At 45.1% G+C, this 17,140-nt stretch overlaps 1 protein-coding gene across 1 annotated transcript; it reads right to left on the reverse strand.

The window, feature by feature from the left end:
* Window positions 1-10,418: 10,418 nt before the first annotated feature.
* LOC123157838 (protein FAR1-RELATED SEQUENCE 5-like) lies at window positions 10,419-16,233 on the reverse strand. The gene is made up of 7 exons (XM_044576027.1): window positions 15,772-16,233; window positions 13,599-14,508; window positions 11,665-13,242; window positions 11,357-11,491; window positions 11,084-11,191; window positions 10,879-10,920; window positions 10,419-10,746 (listed from the first exon to the last, which is right to left on the reverse strand). The coding sequence occupies exons 1-7, from the start codon at window positions 16,231-16,233 to the stop codon at window positions 10,526-10,528; spliced, it is 3,456 nt and encodes a 1,151-aa protein (XP_044431962.1). The 3' UTR covers window positions 10,419-10,525.
* Between the last annotated feature and the right edge of the window lie 907 nt (window positions 16,234-17,140).

Genomic DNA, 17,140 nt, shown 5'->3' on the forward strand with positions numbered 1-17,140 from the left:
TTGGTGGCTCGAACCGGGACTAAAGGTCTAACCTTTAGTACCGGTTGGTGCCACGAACCGGTACTAATGGGCATCACACCCTTTAGTCCCGGTTCGTGGCACCAACCGGGACTAAAAGGTCCAGAGGAACCGGAACAAATGACCCACGTGGCCCCTGGGCTCACGAACCAGGACTAATGCCCCCATTAGTCCCGGTTCTGGACTGAACCGGGACTAATGGGCTAACCTGGCCTGGACCAAAGCCCTCTTTTCTACTAGTGTAGTAACATAAGTGTGGTGTCGTGCAAAGCTTCATTTATTAGGTTATAGACTCATATTGCATCGGGACATGTGATATTACAATAACTAGCTAAGTTACTCAAACTACCTCTCTCATAATTAACTTATTGACACATAAACAAATTTGCGAGTTGGACTCGATGTTACTGCTAAAGTTAGAGGGTGCTTGGATACGTTTTAGTCCCATGACTAGAAGTAGTGGGACTAAAACTTACTAGCCTCACCCATGCTTGGATCCAAATACTAAAGAGACTAAAATCAAGTTATTGAGCATTTATTATCCTCCAAATCCTCCAATCTAGAACTCGCATGCGTTAAAGGAGAGAAATTAAATGAGGAGAGAGAGGGCTAATACATATTTTAGTAGGTTTCCTATGACTAAAAGATTTTAGCCTCAAGACTAGTCCTAGCCTCTCTTTAGTCAGGGGTGCTTGGAACTTTAGCCTCTAAAAGAGACTATTTTTAGTCAGACTAAAAATAGTCCCTTGGATCCAAGCACCCCCTTACTCCCACTGTGGCTAGTATAAGCTAGTGATCCATTTGTGCACTATTATTTCAGTTTCACCATATAATGCTTCACTGAATACGATGTTTGAAGTTGTTTGTACTTTGTACACTAGTGAGCAAGAATATGCATGATCATGTCTATTTTACCTCCCTTTATACCTTTTTACGTTTTGAGTGAACCTTTTTATGTTTGATGCTTCAGTTGTCTATATGCTCTTCAAATCAAGCTCGTGCCTGGCCGCTTTAAAAAAAATTGGCAACCCTACTCAAGTCAACAAGACGATGAACATGAACTTGAGCAGGCACTTTTGGCTAGCAGTTATCCACGTCAACAGCCCATGGTCCGAACCAGAAAATGAACCTCCAGTATCAAATCACACAAAAAATCCTTGTGCCCCTGGGAGTTGGGCAGAATTGCGCCGAGACTTGGACAGATAAAATATCCTGAAATCTAAAAAGCGGCCGGCCACTAAATAGACAGAACGAGCGGCCGAACGAGAGCCGCTCGATCTCGTCCCGATCGACGCCGCGCGGTGTCCAGGTGTCCCCTGGTCGGGAGGTGGGGCCGCGCCGCTCAGACCCGCGTGTGGACCAGTCGGCTGGTCCGATTTGCGCCGCGCCCGCGAGATAAATCGTCCATGGGACCCACATGTCATCGAGGATTAGGCAGTTCTCCAGCGTTTTAGCCGTCGTGCGTAGTGGGCGGCTGTTTCGAATTTCGTGCCATTACCCCGTCCACCCCCACCTCTCGCCGCCCATTCCTCCACTTTCCCCCTTTGCTTTCGCCGTTGGTTGGTGCCCGGAGGCGGTTCCAAATCCGCTGGGTTGTGGTCGACAGCGGGGCGCGCCGCGAGGGTCGTCGTCCGCGGCGGCTCTGGTACTGCTCCTACGCGCGCTCCTCGTCTTCGTCCCTACTTGTTTCTCCACTCGCCCGTCCTCCTTTTTCCGATGAGGTCGCTCATTTTCCGGTGAGGTCGTTGTCAGGGAGGTCGAGGTAGAGGTCGAGGTCGCGGTCGGGGTTAGGGAGGTCGAACTCATTTTCCGGCGAGGTTGAGGTCACCCCAGCGGACTACTTCGTTTGGGAAACCGCCGGATTGGCAGGGATGGGTTAGGGTTGTGCTCATCCTGTCGTTTTTGAGTTGCAGTAGGGGGTGAGCTCGTGCATATGGTTCAGGGAGGATGAGTGGTTCGCGGCGATAGTGCCTCTTCTGTGGATTGAAGCCTCGCGGTGGATCTGGTGTTTTTGATGAGTGTTTTCCCCCGCGGTGTGCAACTCTGTCGCCCCTTGCGTGCAAATTAGGAGCAGCAGTAGACAATTTTTTGAGATAATATAGACAATCTGCCAGCCTTCTGGTGGTTCTCGTGGGTCATGTGCAAATTAGTACCTGTGCAAATTAGGGACCATTACCTGTGCTAACCAACTAAGAGGGTGAAACTTGTATCACGGCCACTTTTTAGTTGGTAGACACTTGTGTTCCAGTTGCACAAAATTCTATCCAGTTGGCTTCATTCATATAGTAGTTGGCTGTCCCTATGTTCTGCAGTTGCACCAATTTTTTGCTAGTTGGGTTTCTACATACTGTTCAGTTGCACAAGTTGCATGCTCAGTTGGCTACATCACTTTTACTAGTTGGCTGTCCATATGTTCTACACCTGCACATGATTCTTTAGTTATTCTGTAAGTTGTATTAGATGTGCGCAATGTTGTGTGCAATGCATTGGCTGATTTCGTAGTTGGTGTTCAGAGATTTAAGTGGTTAGTTGCACAAAATTCTCCTCAGTTGGCTGCGTCCATATAGTACTTTGGCTGTCCATATGCTCTGCAGTTGCAGCAGTTGTTTTGGTCAGTTGGCTCACTGTTTTTGTGTGCAATGCATTGGCTGATTTCGTAGTTGGTGTTCAGAGATTTAAGTGGTTAGTTGCACAAAATTCTCCTTAGTTGGCTGCGTCCATATAGTACTTTGGCTGTCCATATGCTCTGCAGTTGCAGCAGTTGTTTTGGTCAGTTGGCTCACTGTTTTTGTAGTAGGTGGTTGTCTATACTGTGTTCAGTTGCACAAGTTGCCTGCTCGGTTGGCTGCATCACTTTTACTAAGTTGGCTATTCATATGTTATACAGTTGTGCCAGTTGCTCTACTTAGTTGGTTTTACTTAGTTGCATATGTTATACACTTTTACTAGTTGGTTGTTCCCCCCTCTGCTGTGTGCAACTAGGGACTCTTGTTTGTACATTTTTAGCACCAATACTTGCCAATTTTCCAATATAATCTACCCAATCCACCAGCGTTGTGGTGGCTGTGGTGGTTTATGTGTTATTCTCCTGCTTTTGTGCAACTAGGAACCCCTTGATTTGTGCAAATTTAGTACCAATGCTTGCCAATTTTCCATTTTTAATTTTTCTCAATGTGCAAGTTTTTTGTTGTGGATGTGGTTGTTTTCATGTGTCTCCCTTCATGTTCAACTAGGGACGCTTTTTTCAGAATAAGTTATCTCACTGAGCTTGTTGCCTTTACTTAACTTTTTTCTGTCTAGGTATTACTTGTCACAGTTGGCAAGTAACAATTAGGCAGAAAAAAGTTAGTTGGCTTATTTTGATGTCCAGTTTGCACAAGGTTTACTGTCCAGTTGGCTGCATGATTGTAGTAGTTGGTTGTCCACATCTTCTAACTATGTTTTTTTGTTGTATTTCCTTCCGCAGGGCAAAAATGGTTATAATAGGAGGAGATGCGGGTGGCAATGAAGGAGATGTATTTTCATTCACTTTTTTTTCTTTTGTTTTTGAGTTGTTTTTCAACTTATGCATGTATGCTAATGTCTTTTTTTCATGTTTTCTTTTGGTTGCTTAATCAGCGTTCTGGAAGTCAACCTCTTCGCCGGAACTCGAAGCGTCCTGCTAATCGCCAGCCACGACTTGCGCAGAGTGTTGAGCAGGGAGAGGATGTTGAGGTAAGTGGCATGTTGATGACACAAGTCCATTTTTTGGTTTTGTTTGGGTCATATAACATTTTTTTATTTTTTCCCATGCTCATGTTTTTTTCTTAGGATGCTGATCAGTTCCGTGTTGTAAAGAGGACTAGACGTGCATCACTTGGCAAGGGAGCTGAGTCATCTTCTAGGGTAAGTAAAATCTCAAATATAAGTGTTTTTTCTCGCCTTTTTTTAGATAGTGATGAAATTATGCAGCAGTTCGGAACACTATTTTTTGTTTTTAGTCTGTCAATAACAACCTTTTGTAGTTGACATCTCTAGTCATTTTGATTTAAATACAATTGACATTAGTTGGCATTAGTTGGCATCTTGTAGTTCACTAGTTGGCATGTTTTCATAGTTGACATCAGTGGTCATTTTTTTGTGCAGGCAGCAGTTGCTGGAGAAGCTGTCGCATCTTCCGCAGCAGATGCTGAGGTATGTGGGTTTTTTGTGTTTTTATGAGCTATTTGAATAGTTCTTTGCAAACCTTTTTTTAGTTACTGTTTTTCTTGTGTTGCAATATCATTTCTTATTGTTGCACATACACTAGAACTTTTTGTAGCTGCCAGGTCTCGTTCTTTTTTTATTTACTGTTTTATTGTTGCACATTCAGTTGCACACTGGCAGTCTTTTTGCAGTTGTCCTCATGAGCTTTATTAGTTGCACAAATACATCATGATGATTGCTAGTTTTTTTTCATTCTTGTTTTTTCTCTTGTGTTTAATGTTTGTGTAATGCTTTCATTTTCTAATCAACAGGGCAGCGGCGAAGGAGTTGAGGTGGCTCCAGGGGAAGATGTGGAGCGACCATCACAAGCAGGCAGGATAAGGGCATCACCAGCGCGCTTTGCAAATTTCAACGCCTCTCTAACTCCACTACAGAAATCAGAGCTAGTTTCGAGGTCGGTCGGGGGGCTATTGAACTTATCAGACACACTTCCAGCGGACCTCACTAAGTTCCTGGTGCAGCCCTACCAGCCACAGACCTCTGAAATGGTTTTCCCAGGAAGGGGAAGGATCCGTGTTGATGCTGACAGTGTTCAGAGGGTATTTGATCTCCCAAACAAGGGTCCAAAAGTCAGATATTTAGTTGACAAGGATGCCACTAGGAGATTCAGACAGGCTTTCAACATAACTGGAAATTCTCATCCCCAGATCACTACATGGCTCAAGATGATTGAGCATATGGCTGGAAGAACGGATGACACATTTTTTATGGCCTGGCTTGCGGTTGCCTTCAGTACTTTTCTAGCACCAACCACGACCTTGAAGCTCAGCCCAAAGTGTTATGGACTTGTGCTAGATCATCAAATGCTAAAGAATACAAACATCTGCCTCTTTGTAGCAGAACACATTAACGAAGCTTTCCGGAACATGGACCAGGAGAAGCAAACTGTTTGCTGCTGCTTGTATCACTTGATGGTTAGTGAAAACGACCACTTTTTCCATCTGTTCCTGTTCTTTCTGTGCAGTTATAGTTTGCTGAAATTCTCATAACAATAACTGAACTTGGCTTTTTCTTTTGTTTTGGGTCTGGTGCAGATACTATACCTTGATGCGCTCGTACATGACATCCCAGTAAGCAACTGCGCGATACGATCGAATGCATGGGATAGTACTCTAATTGCCAAGGTGATCAAGAAGGATACTATCTCTCCTGGTGTGTTCGGCAAATTACAAGTGAGTTCTTTTTTGTTTTTTTCCAACAGTGTCTTCCTTCTATGTTCTTTTGATGTCTGGTCACTCTTTTTTGGGAATTGCACAGAAAACTGTCATCAGTTGGCACAACAATGCATGTAGTTGCACAGATTATAGCTTTAAGTTTGGCAATCTGCACACATGTTTATTTTAAATTGGCACACCATCTTTTTTAAGTTGCACAGTTTTACTAATCTTGTTGCACAGATGTGTTGCATCAGTTGGTAGGAACTTTTTTTAGGTGCCATGTGTGTTGCATAGTTTTTGTGTCTCTGTTCAGTTGCATATATGTATAGTTGAATTTGTCTACCCCAGTATCTTGTTTGTAGTTGCACAGGTTGTAATGTGTGGTTTCATTCAACACACAAATTTATTTTGATAACCTTGTTATTTTCTGTTTCTTTTTTTTTACATCAGCTTAAAGAGGAGTATAGAGGCACGGAGCAGACACCACTGTTTGGTGGAATTTTGCAAGCTGAAGCATTTGTGGCATCCAAGTTACCAATAACATACAATCCGCAGGTTAGTGTTTTGCATACATAAACTTGTATCACTTACCAATTTTTTTTCTATTGGCTGGGATGTATGTTCAGTTGGACATGTATAACTTTTGTAGTTGTGAAAATTCAGAATTTAGTTGGCTGTGATGTATGTTCAGTTGCACATATAAGGTTTTGTAGTTGCACATGTTCTTTTGGATAGTCAAAGTGTTCATTTACAACCATTGTCATCAACTTTTGGCAGAAATGCATGGTTTTTACTTTGTGCCACAGTGCATGTGTAGTTGGCTAGAATCATGTTTTTAGTTGGCCAGAAAGTGTGTATTAGTCGTTTTTGCTTATCACATCATGGTCAGTTACAGACATTGTTACTTTTTATTATTTTTTCTAACTGAATCAGTACTGAGTCTTTTTTGTGTTGATGCAGAAAAAGGCAAAAATTGCGAAAGTGGTCAATGAGCTATGCAAGGCTGTAACTGAACAGGTTGGCACCTTCATTAAAGAAGTTGCCAAGATTGATGACGAGGAACCAGATATTGATCCTTATGTACAACAGCCATCAATGCAAACTGGGGCATCACGCCGTGCTCCAAAAAGAAAGAGACGGCGGTCAACTATACAAGAAGAAGAAGAATTTGTTGAGGATGATTCAGAAGAAGATGAGGAAATGGGAGCAGCGATAGATGCTGACGACGACGAGGAGACAGATGCAGATGAATCAGAGGAGGAGGACAAGGATGAGGATGACAATGAAGAAGATGCAGAGGAGGAGGAGGATGAGGAGGAAGAGGAGGAGGAGGAGGAGGAGGACAAACAAGAAGAGGACAAAGTAGAGGAGGAGAACAAGGAAGAAGATAGTGATGCAGAGGAGGAGGAAGAAGAAGGTGAGGCCAGAGAGGGGGACGGGGACAAAGGGGCAGCAGTTGATGGCAGTGAGAGGGGAGAAGACAAAGGCGCAGCAGCTGATGGCAGTGAGAGGGAAGAAGACGAGGATGAAGAAGACTAGGATGATTATGGTGATGATAAAGGGGGATCCAATGGAGGCAGCGACAGCAGCGATGACGATGATGATGACAACGCTCCTGGTTCTGGTGGTACAGGTGGCAACACATCCAGAAGGACTAGCACTCACGCCACCCGTGCGAGCAGCAGCAATTCATTGAGTAGCAGGAGCACACTACAGTTGTTGATTGACAAGACTTGCTGGAAAGACAAGGATTTGCCAAAGTCAAAGAAAAATGACGAAGCAGAGTCTCAGGGAAGCATTGATATGTTCAAGCTCTGCAACTTGAAGCCAACTTTGCCAACCACCTTTCCCGTTCCAGATTTCAGCGACAAAGATATGTGTGAGAAGATCAACTTTGCCATTGACAAGAGCCTGTTCTTATCAACTGATGCTGAAAAGAATCAAATTGACATGGAGGAAGCAGGGAAGGGTCTTGACTGGGTTCATTCAAAGCAAAAATACAAGGAATATTTAAAGCAGCTCCCAGACCTAAGCTCCAGCAAGAGCAAGGCAGCATCCACGGCAAACCCTCACGTGGTCCAGAAGTGTAAAGCAGTTTCAATGAAGAAGAATCTGCAGTTGCCTCAAACCAAGGAGAAGATGGTGAGTGAAGATGTTGAAGTAAATATGGTCAAGGAAGCTGTGCTTCAAACTGATATGCCAACAGTAGTGAGCAGAGAGCCAACCAATGTCAGAGAAGTTCAACAGATCAAGGAGAAGACTCCCCTTTCAACAGTCCCACCAAAACCACCTAAGCAGAAGATTGTCAAGTTTGCCAGGGGCGCAAAGGGGGAACAGCCACAAAAGATTTGGGGTTCAGAGACGAGAGAGAGCTGCGAGCCACAGCCATTGATGCAGGGGTGCCAAGTTCTGCCAGGTTGCTGCCAACTCAGACTGGAAAGATGCCAACTACAGATACCAGTGTGCCAACTGATGTGTCAGTTAGCAGTATGGTCACAGTCAAAACCACCACGGCTGGTCAGGAAGGCACCACTGCAACTGCAAGTCCCAAGGTGCCTACTGATAGAGATGCTTCAATGCCAAACACAAAAGGAGGTGATCCAACTATCAAAGTGCCGTCCCCAAGAGTTGTCTTTCAGCAACCATTAACACAAGAGGAGGTGTTCGACATTATAAGTAGGTGCAAGCCTCCAAGGCCGCCAACTACAACACTATTGCGAACCAAGTCAGTGAATGATGCACCCATGTTTGTGCGCAAGGAGATGCCCTGGTCCTTGAACCCTTACGAAGATCAAACTCTTATCATGGTGACGGGTTCTGCGATGCACCATCTTTTGACCTCGGCATAGATGGTGATGCTCCAGCACCTGCTCCAGCAGTAGATACAGCGGAAGCCAGTGTGATTAGCATTGATGAGTGTGAGTTAGACCCAGCAGCTGTGAATGAAGGATGTGATGCTGCTGATGTTGGCAAGGCAATAGCTCAAGAACTAGATGTTGGTTCACCAGAGAATTGCCACACCCCGATATGCGCAGAACCAGAACTTGGCACGAGCAGTTCTTCGGGGCCACCTCTTGCACGAAGACAGAGGAGGGTAAGAAGGCCCGCAGCATCTCAAAGGTCTCCATTCATCGACTACAACAAGAACAAGACTTTCAGCACCAATGAGGTAGTGAACAAGCTTTACGCTGCCCTCTTGTATTGGGTCAGGCATCACAAAGGAGCAAATGATGGAGCTACCAGGTAAACTAACTCCCCACAGCCTACATACATATCTTTTTCAGTTGCATAGCACCAGCCACTTAGTTGCACAGAAAGCATAGTATGTTGCATAGAACAGGGCTTTTAGTTGCACACTGTTCTTTTTTCATTTTCATGCACATTTTTTTGCTGCTGTGACCCTTCGAGCTAACTTGTCTTTTTATTGCTTTCAAAAAAAATCAGCCCTGAGATAATTAGGTATGGTGCTTTCTACATTTCTTTAAAGGAGTTAGTTGATTCGATGAAGCCGGTTCAATGGTTGTCAAAAATTGTTATTGAGACTGGAATCTTGCACATCATGGATAACTTACCAGAAGGGTCAAAGAAGGTTGTTATGCCACTGAGGTTTTCTGTAAGTTTTTCCAAAACCTTCTTTTTACCCTCATCTTTGTTCTGTAGCACTTTTCGTTGACCATTTGAGGGAGGCCTTTCACCTACTAAGGAGTTTTGAGCCATGTTTTATAATCTCTGCAGATAAAATTACAGCAAGGGATCCACAATGTGAATGAGATGAACAAGATGTTTGATTACAAGAACCGTCTCGACAAGAAAGACTTAGTGAGTGTTGTGCCCACATCATCAATCTTTTTTTAGTTGGCACCCACAACATGTCCAGTTGCACATGACACATCTGTTAGTTGGCAGATACTTGTTGCAACTCGTTTTTAACTTGACCAAGTCTTTTACTGTTTTTCTTAGCTACATCTTGTTTTTTGTGTCTGAAATCGTTCACGCTTGCAGGTCATGCTGCCAGTGCTCGAGTGCGCAGATGTAACCGATAAGGACGGAGGGAGGCATTATTGGGTCTTCAGTGTCAACTTGAGGGACGGACGCTTCGAAGTTCTTGATTCAAGCAGGACGCTGGACAACATTGAGCTGATGAACAACGCCTCTACCATTGCGGGGGCAGTACGCCAGCTATGGAGGAAGCATTATCCAAAGTTCATCATCGAGCACTTCCAGATTATTGAAATTGACGTATCGAAGCAGCTTGGCAAGTAAGACAATAAGCATTTCATTCCTTCTCAATCAAATACAATCATTTTGTAGTTTTTAAAATTTTCTACATGTGCAATCTTTAGTATTTTTAAGACATAGTACTAGTCTTCAATCTGTATTATCATTTTTATGAGTTTCTAATGGATTATCTAGCTAGTTGCAGAGTGGCGCGTAAGTAGTTGCAAAGTGGCACATAATGAGTTGCAGTAGAACACAAGCAGTTGCACAGTAGGACATAAGTAGTTGCACAGAGTGCATTACCTTTTTTTGGTTTTAATTTTATGTGACAATTTTTTTTGCCCATTTTTTGCAGTAATGAGTGTGGGTTGTTCGCACTGCTTAACGCCACCGAGTGGAATGGTAGCCAACTGCCCAACTACGACCCCAAGGAAGTACTCAACATCAGGAAGAAGCTGACGTATGATTGGGTCACCAGCGTGCACAACACCGCCCCATGGAGGAAGTTGCTGAGATACGACAAGGAGTAGGTCAGTACTATTTTTTTTCTGCTCCATGGAGGAAGTTTCTGGTTTGTACAATTTTATTAAGTAGATTTTGTAGTTGCACACTGCTAGTAATTGCGTTTGCAACTCAATATCATCACTTTTGTTGATACATTAGGAGCACTGAATATACAATTGTTCAACAACTAAATATTTAACCAGTTGCCAACAAAGGCACAAATAGCAACTTTTTTTTACACAGTGCATGAACTAATTCAAGCAGCATAAATTAGATAAAGAGGAATCATAGATGCTGAATGTGTCCACTTGGTCCCAACATTGCTAAAAAAGACATCATTATTTTTCCTTTTTTGTTCCAAAGTTACAAATGAGGAAACAGAATCATAGGAGCCTCTGTGGACACACACCAGCAGTGTGCTCTGTAGATTGGCACTGGCTGCATTTGTTTTTCTTCTTTGGGTGTAGCTCCAGCGCCGATTTGTACCGTCGACTCTTTGCCCTACCCTTTGTAGTAGACCTTGGAGGATCTCTGGGCACAAAATCATCAGAAGCTTGTGCATGGGATGCAGCCTCCAACGGGGCAGTAGGACCGTCACGATCACCTGTGTAATAATCATATAAAAAGTTTAGTATTTTTGTTATTGTGCAACCAGCACTGATGTTCTGTGCAACCACACAGTACATTTTTGTGCAACTAACTGGTTGCTGTGTGCAAGTTAAGTTGAAAAAAACACCTGCAGTAGCACGGCCTGTCATGGTACTTGGATTGTAGTCGCCTATGGGCAGAACATGAAAAACAAGTTAGATTTTTAGCTTGATCCTCAAACTAACACAGCGCACGCAACTAGGCAGCATGTTTCTGTTCAACTGGGCACTATGATATGTGCAACTAAAGTCACTCACCCTAGTTTTTGTTTTGGAGTCGGTGAAGGTACTAACCTGGGTTATGAGCCCCCTGAGTCCTGCCTGTAGGTCCATTGGGAGTAGCACAAAGGGCACTGCTAGTTGGGCCTGGCGGGGGAGGAGGTCTTTGAGGGTTGGCATCACCTATAGGCAGAACAGGACAAACAAGTCAGTTGTGTTTATCTTTTTTATGCTCGAACTAACACAGCATGCGCAACTAGGTAGCCTGTTCGGTGCAACTGAGCACCATGATGTGTGCAATTGGTGTTACAGACCTAGTTTGATGGGGAGTTGGGGGAAGGTAATTACCTAGACGACGAGCCCCCTGAGTGCTGCCTGTAGGGCCATTGAGAGGAGCATGCGGGGGAGGAGGTGGCGGAGGATGCCGTGTACAGCCAGGAGGGGGAGGAGGTCCTTGAGTGTTGACATCACACATATGCATAACTGGAAAAAATAACTTAGCTGTGTTATCTTTGATGCGTGAACTAACACAGCGTGCGCAACTAGGCAGTATGTTCTTGTCCAAGTGGCTACCATGGTGTGTGCAACTGGGCACAATGATGTGTGCAACTGAAGTTACACACCTAGTTAGATCAGGAGTTGGGGCAGGTAATTACCTGGATGATGAGCCCCCTGATTGCTGCCTGGAGGTGGAGGAGGTCCTCGAGGGTTGCCATCATCTGATGGCCCCGTTGCAGCAGTCGGTTTTTTCATTTTCTTGGACTTGTTCAGGTGGCCGATCTCGGTACGTGCTGCACGCATATGCTTGTATACAATAGCTTGTGCTGGATCAGAACCACTCGCAAACTTTGCTAGTTTCCGAAAATCGTATATCATGTTCCTCTCCCTTATCTGCTTCTTTGATTGAGGAGACATTTCATCCGGTTTCTCATAACCAGTCCCTGGCGCACTAGGTACAGCAGTAGGTGTCCACCGTCTTAGCAGGTACCTTTCCGGTATGACATCAACGCCAACATGGGTGAACACCTTGAGGATGTGGCAACAGAGGATGCCGTCCTTGTCCATTTTACAACACTCACACAAATAGGAACGCTCCTCCACCCTTGCATGCACCAAGTAGTTTCGAGAACCATATTTCGCAACAAATTCCTGGTTCGGTCTGAGCTCAAACACATCAGCACCAACTTGGAATGCATTATAACGTCCAATCAGCTCAAACTCTTCTCTAAACTTGCGGTAAAGGTCTCTAGTATAGGTTTTGTAAGCTTGCTTCTCTATTGGGAAGTTGGACCACAACTCAATCTCAAGGTGTTGTGTCCTGCAATCATTGCAGCCTTCCTTGGCAAGGATGTGGTTCTGTATTTTTTCATATTGCTTGACGAAGTTCAACATTGAGTTGTGTGGGTTCACATATCTTTTGAGGACGGCATTGAACCCCTCACTACGCTGTGTAGACTGGAGGAAGGGAAAGAACCTGTGTTTGAAGTAGCACGGCACCCAAGTTGACCTGTATTCGTACAACTTCTTAAAGTGCGTGTGTGCCATAGCCTCATACTTGATCATTAACCCAGCCCAATTCTGCTCAAACTCGTCTATAGTGAAGCTGAAGTCAACACACTTGTTGAAATCATCAGAGAGTCCTGGATTCCGGCACAGCAACCAACCAACCTTTTCCTGAGCCTTTTTCATGATGTGCCATCGACAACAACGGTGCACGGTGGTTGGAAAGATGCTCTGTATTGACTGCCTCATCGCACCATCCTGATCGGTGATGAAGTTGTCAGGAGGTTTGCCATCCATAGCCTCTAGGAATGCTCCAAAGACCCAATCAAAGCTCGATGCCAACTCCTGCCTCACAAACGCGCAACCCAGCATGAAAGATTGGCCATGTCGGTTTATTCCTATGAAGGGCGTGAACGGCATATTGTACAAGTTGGTCATGTAGGTGGTGTCAAACGATATGCAATCGTGGTACGCCTCCACATAAGCTTTTCGAGCTAAGCCGTCCACCCAAAATATGTTGACAACTCTATCCTCTTCATCATATTTCACCTTATAGAAGAAGTCTGGATCGGTTTTTTGTATATCCTTGAAGTGCGCAATTGTCTCAATCAGATCACCCTCCTTTGTGTCATCTCTACGGAAACTTGTACAAACATTTGTTATTGCCTTTGGTCCGAACGGCACCATCATCTCAGATCCATAGAACTCTGCCATTACATGCATCATTCGTCCTGCATAATACAAAAACAAACAGTATATCCTTTTTTTAGTTGCACAAATGCGCACATCCAGCTGCACAGTAATAGGACACGTGTTGGCACAGAAGATAATCACAGGAAATGGACACCTAGCTGCACCTTTTTAAAAACACTTTGCAGTTTTTTGCATACAGGACATTGTGTATTTGCACAGTAAAGACAATCTAGTTGCACAAGAAGCACCCAAAGTGATATATAAAAAGCATGGGAAGTTGGACAGCAGTTGCATAGTTAAGCCATTTCAGTTGCACAGTAGTACCATAACAGTTGCACACTGAACTGCCTAGAGGGAAACTTAATTCTTCAAGGGATATAGAAAAACACCACACCTGTAGTCAAGTTGCAGTTATACAAGATGCGCAGAAACTCCTTTTCATCAGGTGAGATGCCTTGGTGGGATCTCAAGTATTTGGACAATGAAGGTTTGTTCACGAGCGGATGATTGTGGTCACGAACAAAGTGCGTCACCTCCCATCGCCCATCTATCAGCTTCACCAACATTTTTGCCTTGCATTCAGTCTGCTTTATTGTCTCACGTTTGCGCTTCTTCTTCTTCTTACTAGTACCAGCATCCTCTTCAGCAAATATTGGAGGTTCTTCTTCCATCTCCTCATCACTGTTAACAGATGTTGGATCTGGAATAGGGTCCAGGTAAGGAGGAGCCTCAGCTCCTCCATCATCAGCTTTGGGCTTCTTGAACTTGTTGCAGCAAAACTGTTGTTTTATCAATTCATTGGTGCGGGGTGTCCGTCTAGAGGTGTTCATCTTGATAGAGAAACCCATCCGTAGTGCGTAACTGTTGTAGTGATCCTTAGCAATTTGAAGGCTGTCAAACCTCATGCCAACATAGGGTTCCATAGGTTGAGAACCAGCCTCATCCTCTCCTTCTTCTACTTGCACAACTCTGTCAAAAGCCCCAGCTTCTAGCTCAGTCCTGGTTGGACCAGGAACATTTGCCTCGGTTCCTGTGTCATCAAGAGTATGGCTCTCTGACTGCAAAGACATCACTACAGGGGCACCACGGGTTGATGACTGGCCTGCCACATTGTCATGGCCCGTAGGGTTACCATCACGACTTGCCTGCGTGTAGTAAACAGATCGACCATTTTCTGTGCAGTTTCCTTGTTGTATTCTGGGTTGCTGCTGATCCATATCATGAGGAAGCTCATTGAGATCTGGAGGCAACTCATTGAGATCAAGCATTTTTTCCCCTTGTTTTTGGATGCTGCCACACACTCCCTGCACATATAAAAAAAGAAGAAATTGATGCCATCAGTTGGTAACCACAGAAAAACTGTGTTTCAAAACAACCTAAAAGCAACATGACCATAGCATAATCTTTTATTATAACAGTTATGAATTTTTTTGTTTGCACAGAGTTGTTATGTTAGTTGCACAGTTTGCAGTAAATAACTGGCAAGAGCATGACTTCTTTTTGCTACAGAGTTTTTCTTACCCTTTTCCCTTTTTGTTTTGTTGCAATGATCTGTAGGTTTCCGTTTCGCAAGGAGCTCTTTTCAGATTTTTCTGCACATAATTGGATGCTACATTTGAGAAGGAAAATCCAGGTGAAAGAAGAAAGAAGAATTGGAGGACAGATTATAGTTATATGTTTTTCATCGCCGTTTATGTTTCTAGATCTGGTATATTTGAACATATTAATATGGTTTGCAATAGGTGTGGGACCAGAATATATGCGTGGGACAAGATTTGTGTGTGAATATGTTAATATGGTTTGTGGCTTCATTAGCCATGGACAAAAGTTCCTATGTTTTTCCTGTTGCACTACAGATTTCTGGTTTTCGCTAGAATAGACGTCTCAATTTCCAGGATTTCCACTTGGCCAGCATACATATTCAGTTGGACATTCAATGCTTTTAGTTGGCTAGAATAGATGTCTCAGCTGGCCAGGTTGCATTTTTTCAGTTTTGTGGCCAACATGCATGTTCAGTTGGACAGTTAATGCATTCAGTTGGCTAGAATAGATGTCTTAGTCGCCTAGAATAGATGTCTTAGTTGGTCATCAGTTTTTGGCCAACATGCATGTTTAGTTGGCCAGAAAACATGTTTTTTTATTTTCACATATACTACATTTTTTCCAAAGTGTTCACTCAGAAACATGTATTGCCAGATATATGTTTTTAGTTGGCAGGATACATGTTTAGTTGGCCAGGATACATGTTCAGTTGGCTGGGATGCATGTTTAGTTGCACATTTATGATTTTTTCGTTGCACATGTTCAACAAAGCATTGGGCAGTCAATTTTCTGTTCATTTTGTAAATAATAACTAGAAGTTGGCTTTTAATCATGTTTTAATTGGCCAGATAACTCGTTTTTAGTTGGCTTGTTTTTAACACATCCAGGTGGTAGTTTTTGGCATGTTTAACACATCCAGCATGTTTAACATCTGGTGTGATGTGCCAGATTCACCTCTTTTTTGAAGCAGATTCTCCATGGATCCATGGAGAAGGGGGAAGCGAAGAGGTGCAGAGGGGGCTTACCTGCTCGATCTTACTGCCTGGGCTCTGACCACCCTGCCCTTTAGATCTTGAAGCAGCTCCTTCTACTTTGGGGCTCCCATGGCGGCTGTGTAGGAGGAGGAAGAAGGGCTGGGGGCGATTGCGTTTGGATCTGTTTCTGGCGTGCAGAAGAAGAAGAAGGCAGCGTCGGTGGGGCTGAGGCGTGGGGGCGAGAGATGGCGTGGATTCTGCAACCTGGGCAGATCCCGCGGCCAGCTGGTGCACGTGATCCCGCGGCCAGGAGGGTGCACGTTTGGCGAGGAGGGTGCACGTGATCCCGCGGCCAGCTGGTGGGCGGGGCAGTTGCCTTTTTGGCTCCGACGGGCAGGGACCAGGTGGACTGTTTCCTCTTTTTCGCTCGAGGGGGACCAGGTGGTTTCCTTTTTTCGGGTGGCCGCTGGCTAGCGATCCTAGGGCGGCCGGCCGCCCACTAGACGCGTCCATAAAATATAGTGACCGTACCGCCAGTCCACCACCGCCTCGGGGGTATCCCCACTCCCCTGGTCCCCTGCACCCGGTCCACCCGGCGCCGTGCAAACCCCGCGGTGGTTGGTCGCCCGACTCCACCACCCACAGCGCCTCCGACCCCACTTGGGCTCGCTCGGCTCACGCGGCGGTTGCGGGCGCCTGAGCCGCGTCGCTTTTCGCCTGCTCGCTCTGCCGCGGTTACCCGTTTCTGCTGCCTGGCGCGCGCGCCGCAGTAGTAAAACTCTGGCCCGGCAGCGCACCGGCTGCACCATCAACTCTACGGCCTGCGAGTGCGAGGAGGAGCGCCGCGCCGCGCCGGAGCGGCATCCGATGCGATCGGAAGAGAAGACACTCGTGTCGAGCTGAGGGCTTGAGGCTGATATGCTTGCTCATACGTATGTGTTCCGTTCCGTCGATGCGATGTTGCTCTGGCTTCTTGCGACTCGTGAGCGTGGAGGTGAGAAAGCAGCAGTAGATCGAGCGGTTTTGGCACATGGTTGTTGCATGCATGGGCATCGCATGGCCATGGCGTGCCCACCCGTTCGTCGACGACGAAAGGAAGCTGTTGATGATGGAGCCATGGAGTGGGAGACAGACGTCGGAGTGCGCTGGTCCATGGCATTGCTCGGTGCAACTTCGCTCCTAACCAACTTCTTGTCGTCTTGATGGGTCGCTCCTTTTTGTTGGCCTCCTGCCTCACGGGGCCAAAAATTGGCCACTCTTTTTGTTAGTACAGTAGTAGCTTTGATCAAATCTGTGCGATGCCCCAAATTCCTCGAAGCTACTGTATGTCTGGAGTAGTATGTTCACTTCTCAGAGCTACACTGGTCCGAGACAATCCGAGCACCGAATTCTTAACTTGTGCGTGGGCGATGGTAAAAGT

This window comes from Triticum aestivum, chromosome 7B (assembly GCF_018294505.1).
Source record: "Triticum aestivum cultivar Chinese Spring chromosome 7B, IWGSC CS RefSeq v2.1, whole genome shotgun sequence".
Taxonomy (NCBI): domain Eukaryota; kingdom Viridiplantae; phylum Streptophyta; class Magnoliopsida; order Poales; family Poaceae; genus Triticum; species Triticum aestivum.